Source organism: Idiotropiscis lumnitzeri, chromosome 1 (assembly GCF_059441095.1).
Source record: "Idiotropiscis lumnitzeri isolate Australia: NSW breed Sydney's pygmy pipehorse chromosome 1, RoL_Ilum_1.0, whole genome shotgun sequence".
Lineage (NCBI taxonomy): Eukaryota > Metazoa > Chordata > Actinopteri > Syngnathiformes > Syngnathidae > Idiotropiscis > Idiotropiscis lumnitzeri.
In genome coordinates this window covers 20,722,407-20,727,348 of record NC_142391.1, presented here as the reverse complement: position 1 = coordinate 20,727,348, position 4,942 = coordinate 20,722,407, and the positions used below count along the sequence as shown (strand labels likewise).

The following is a 4,942-nucleotide window of genomic DNA, read 5'->3' as shown; positions in this document are numbered from 1 at the left end:
CTCTGCAATCCTCTCATCCTCTGCATCCACAACAGTCAGTTTTGTTCCATGTGACTAATTTGTGTTATTTTCCTCATTGGTGCAGTATGTAGTGGCGTACTTTGCTGTTCAGGCATGTCATCTAGTTTTCCAGCCAGTCCTCAGAGGTTTTGAAATATCACCGCAGGGCCAAATTACAACCACATGACTCATTTAAAGCAGAATTTATGTGTCATTGTCTGGTTTCTCTAAGACAATAGCAGTAAACTCCCTTGCCTCAATTCTCTGTGTTCGAGTCAAGTATCTCTTAACAAAAGCCAACCCATCTGAAATTAAGCAGAATTTAATGGAGTAATTTGGAAATAAAAGATTAGATTGTTCGCCTCCAAAGTCACGCTCAACTCACGGGTTTTGTGTCATTATTGAATCTCAATGTCTGGAAGAATGCCAGGCCATGCGGTGTTTACGTCATGTACGTATTCGGACATACTCGCCAGCCCCACAACATTAGTTGCAACTGCACTGTAGTCTATGATTCAATACAGTACACGAGCTGTCCACCTGGCAAAGTTGATTCCTTTCCACATCTGTTCAACAACTGTTCAACAAACAAGTCGAAATGTTCATCTTGGTTTTCTAGTAAAACAGATTTCCAATCCAAATGTGTGTCTTCTTGTCCCCAACCAGTGGGACTCCCCTTCTTTATCCTCACTCCTCAGCACAGCCCGTTCAAGCGAGGCTTCTTCTGCGACGACGAGTCCATCCGCTACCCCCTCAAAGAGGACACCATTTCCTACCAGCTCCTTGGGGGGGTCATGATCCCCTTCACGCTCATTGTTGTAAGCATGGAAAAGTGCACAATATGATGACGTCATCCATTAGTCGGCCTCTCTCTCTCTCACTCTCACGCTCTGTCGCTTCCTTCCTAGCTCATCTGCGGTGAGTGTCTTTCCGTTTACCTGTCCAGCACCAAGAGTAAGACGCTTGGCCACAAGTACGCGGCGTGCATCTACAAGGCCGTGGGCTGCTACTTGTTCGGAGCGGCGGCCAGCCAGTCGTTGACAGACATCGCCAAGTACTCCGTGGGACGTCTGCGGCCACATTTTCTTGCCGTGTGCAAGCCGCGGTGGGATCACATCAACTGCAAAGCCGGAGGATACGTGGAGAACTTCACCTGTACAGGCGAGCAGTTCCTGGTAGATGAAGCCAGGTATAAACATCACTTTAACTGTCTCACTCATATAACCGTTTGGTAGGCTTTTAATGACATAAAAAAGCATTTAATTTTGACCTGTATTTCATATACTGTATAAGTGTGTGTTTGTATAAACTGTTTATACTTGAGCATTTTTTTATGATGCCATTTTTGTTGACGTCTTTTGCAGGCTGTCCTTCTACTCTGGTCATTCGTCGTTCTCCATGTACTGTATGTTATTTCTTGTCGTAAGTAAAAAACATTTTTTGTATTTAAAAAAAAAAAGGATCATTTCAATTCTGATTCCAGTCAAAATGATAATTCTTCCAATTTCCACAGCCAACATGCTAACCTAGCATTCTAAAAATCTGTGCGACTCCATTAATATCAATATGTTAGCATTTGACGCACGGAAGTGCTAAAGGCTACAGCAAGTAGAATGCCACCATTCGAACAATGACAGCCAATATATATCGCAACGTGTATACAAAAAGTGTACATCAATCTCTGTAGTCAGTTACGATTTACATGTAAGTGACAAAATGATAACATTGTAACAGGGTTATTATAGTTTGGGATTTTTCATTTTAGTTTAGTTATGAATTTTTATTTCTATTCAGTTGGTTTTTAGAATAGATTTATTATTTTTTATTCATTTTAGTTTTAGGGAAAATGCTTGGTTATAGTTTTTTTTTTTTTTATTTATTTTTTTTTGTAATGTGGTACAATTTCTATTTTTTTTAAAGGTAACAAGTCTTGCTCATTAAAAACTCCCCCAAAAAAGATAACATTTGAACATGTTATTAACTGACTCGCAATGATGCTGAATAACCATTAACAAATAAAACTTAACAGTTCACTTAAACATCTGTGCAATAAGTCCGAGAAAAGTGCAGTGCTTTAATGCTGCTCAGTCAAAGTGAAAATGTTGCTAAACTTAGTGGTTATAGTCGACGCACTCCTTTTGCAATTCTATTTTTTGTGACATTTCAAGTTCAGCCATGGATTCAATCAGCCCAGAATACATTTCCCATGTGTTGGGGAAATTTTATTGTGGGCGTTAGTGGTGGAGATTTGGGGGAAATTATTTCTCACATTCTAATTTTTTAATTATAAAAACCTGGCAATTGAACAGCAGTGTGCAGACTTGTTAAATTACGATACATAGTCGTCAATTTTAAGATGCTTGCCGCATATTGTGCAGGACGGGCTTCGTAGTTGCTCTGTTTTTTTTTCTGATTTTTGCCAGCTTGTGGGTTTGATATTAGCGTAAAGCGACCGAGATAATTAGCATCTTGGCATGCGTCAAGTGTCTGATGTAATGCAGAGAAGTCGGTCACTTTTCAAAATGAAATATTGTAACAAATTGGGTTCTATTTGTTATTGTTGGAACACTTGTGTTTTTCTCTGCTATTTCTGAGTTTTTCGATTGCATGTGCGAGGGAGAGAAGGGAGTGGACAAAGACGGAGGAAGTTCCGTGTGACTCTTGACTCATAACGGTTGTTGCTCTGTTCTTGACGTCAGCTACGACCTACAGTAGCCATGTTGTAATAATGTATATGATAACTTTAAAAAAAGTCTGACGTCGTATCTTTGGATGACAGAATATATTTCAGCCGCGAATAATAAATGAACCGGAAGTGCAGTAAGTTTTTGTTTTTTTTCCTTTAGTCTTTGTGGCTCCTCCCAAAGTAGCCTGCGGCCCAGTGGTTGAGGACCCCTGATTTAAAGCGATGACATAATTTTGTGTTGTCACCAGCTCTACATCCACGCCAGGCTGAAGGCCAAGTGGGTGAGGCTGCTGCGGCCCACCATGCAGTTCTTCCTCCTCGCCACCGCCATCTACGTGGGTCTGTCCCGTGTGTCGGACTACAAGCACCACTGGAGCGACGTGCTCGCCGGCCTCCTGCAGGGCGGCGCTGTGGCCTCCTTCACTGTGAGTTCCGCCCCTTTGGCGTTTTACTTTTGTACTTAAGCAGGGGCGTAGCGGGGAGAACGATTTGGGGGAGGGGTGGGGCACCCCTGTCCCATATACGTTCACTGACTGCCCAACGGCTAGAGATGTGTCCAGATTACAATGATGTCCAAATTATTCATTTTTCAAAATGGATGTCTTATGGACTGCTCATGTCTCATGAAAACTCCTCGATTCAGAAATTAGGGCCACTCTCAGACTTCACCGAACATATTTCATGTTACACATGGTGGGTGTGTCAGAAATGTGGGCATGGCCAGAGAGGGACAAGGGCTAGTCATGGCCACCATGCAGCTCCGCCCCTGCTCTTAAGTACAATTCAGAGTCTGTACATTTTTGTTTAGTACAGGAGTAGAATCAGAACTTCACTTGCTCACACGGATCTACTTGACTACTTGAGTTCGGAAAATGCGTACTTTTGGGATGTCTGTCGTTATCTTGGGAATAACACAAGTCCTCCTGCAGGTGTTTTGCGTGTCCAACTTCTTCCAGCACCCCCTCGGGGCGGGTGTGTCCCAAGAAGAAGGAGGCCAGCACACCAGTTTACATGAGAACCCTCCAAATTCCAACCACTATGGCAGCACTGAATGAACACCACCACCACCACCTCATCTCAAAGAATCACCCCAGGAGGAGGAGCAATTATGTCGGGAGGCAGCATATGCACTTTACTGAGCTCTAAAGACTTCTGAGGCTTGATGTGAGCATGCTGTCTGGCAGGAGGGACTTTTTTGCAACGGTGTGCTATGGGTGGATATGTGACGTTTGTCACGGAGGAATGAAATTCCATTTGCTGCGAATATAATGGCAGTCTTGTGTGCTCGCCGCAAGCAGGCTTGTAATGGAGAGCCTGGCACCTTGAAAAAAAACGTCACTGTCCTTAATGGAGACATACTGCACGACATTCAGTAAAAAGACAAAAAAAAAAACAATAATACAAACTGAGCCCCGCTGCGAATAGTTAAAACGTGTGAACATTTCACACCGCCCATAAATGGGGTTTCTAATTGTGTATGGATGCCACCAGATGCTGGCAAAGTACACAAGACGGAGACGGTAATAAAGCATCAACACCCCGCATCGAGCATGTACAATACACAATCATTAAATGACGTTATGTCCACAACTGTATTCCGTAGTTGAATTAAACCGACTCATGGATGAACTGTGTGTATGCGGCACATGGACACATCCACACCCCTGTGCCCATGCCTCCATTTTGTCGACAACAAAGTGTGGTTTATCAGAAGCAAACACTGTTAGCTGGCGCTAGTTTGTGCATCCAACAAAACTCAATGCAGCTCTGCTTACCTTGTGCAAAGCCGCCACTGGCTAAGTGAACCACATAAGATTAACGATACTTGTTGGGTGGGAGGACACTCAAGGCTCACTTATTTGCGTAAAAACAAGTAAATTTTTCATATCAGATACATTATGAAATTGATAGATTCTATTTTCAGTTATTGCCTTTAATTGTGGCCAATGCCTGCTGTGAAATGCTCGATGCCCTTTGTGTGTGCGTGTGTGTGCATGTTTTCTCATTTTATTCATACTTGTATCATAAACGTACTAATTTCATGAAAATATATGATGATCATCTCTATTATTAGACATGAAAATCGTTGAAGGAATTTATTTGAGATTTGTGTTTGTTATCCCAGTTCATCCAAGGTTTTATTTGGAGTTAAGAATTCTATGGCAGGCCAGATTCAACGCTCCCGCAGGGCCTTGACCTGGTCCACGCACCGTCAGTTGCCCACCCCAGATGAGAGTGAAAGAAGAGTGCTGTTGA

The 4,942-nt window shown here is 42.7% G+C and overlaps 1 protein-coding gene across 1 annotated transcript in view; it reads left to right on the top strand.

The window, feature by feature from the left end:
- Positions 1-4,761, top strand: part of LOC148343627 (phospholipid phosphatase 1-like) — a 5,455-nt gene extending 694 nt beyond the window's left edge. Inside the window, exons 2-6 of the mRNA XM_088287455.1 lie at positions 667-818; positions 909-1,189; positions 1,365-1,422; positions 2,935-3,111; positions 3,616-4,761. Coding sequence (XP_088143581.1) covers positions 667-818; positions 909-1,189; positions 1,365-1,422; positions 2,935-3,111; positions 3,616-3,741 — 794 coding nt within the window. The 3' untranslated portion in view covers positions 3,742-4,761. The remainder of the gene's footprint in view (positions 1-666; positions 819-908; positions 1,190-1,364; positions 1,423-2,934; positions 3,112-3,615) is intronic.
- The last annotated feature ends 181 nt before the right edge of the window (positions 4,762-4,942 follow it).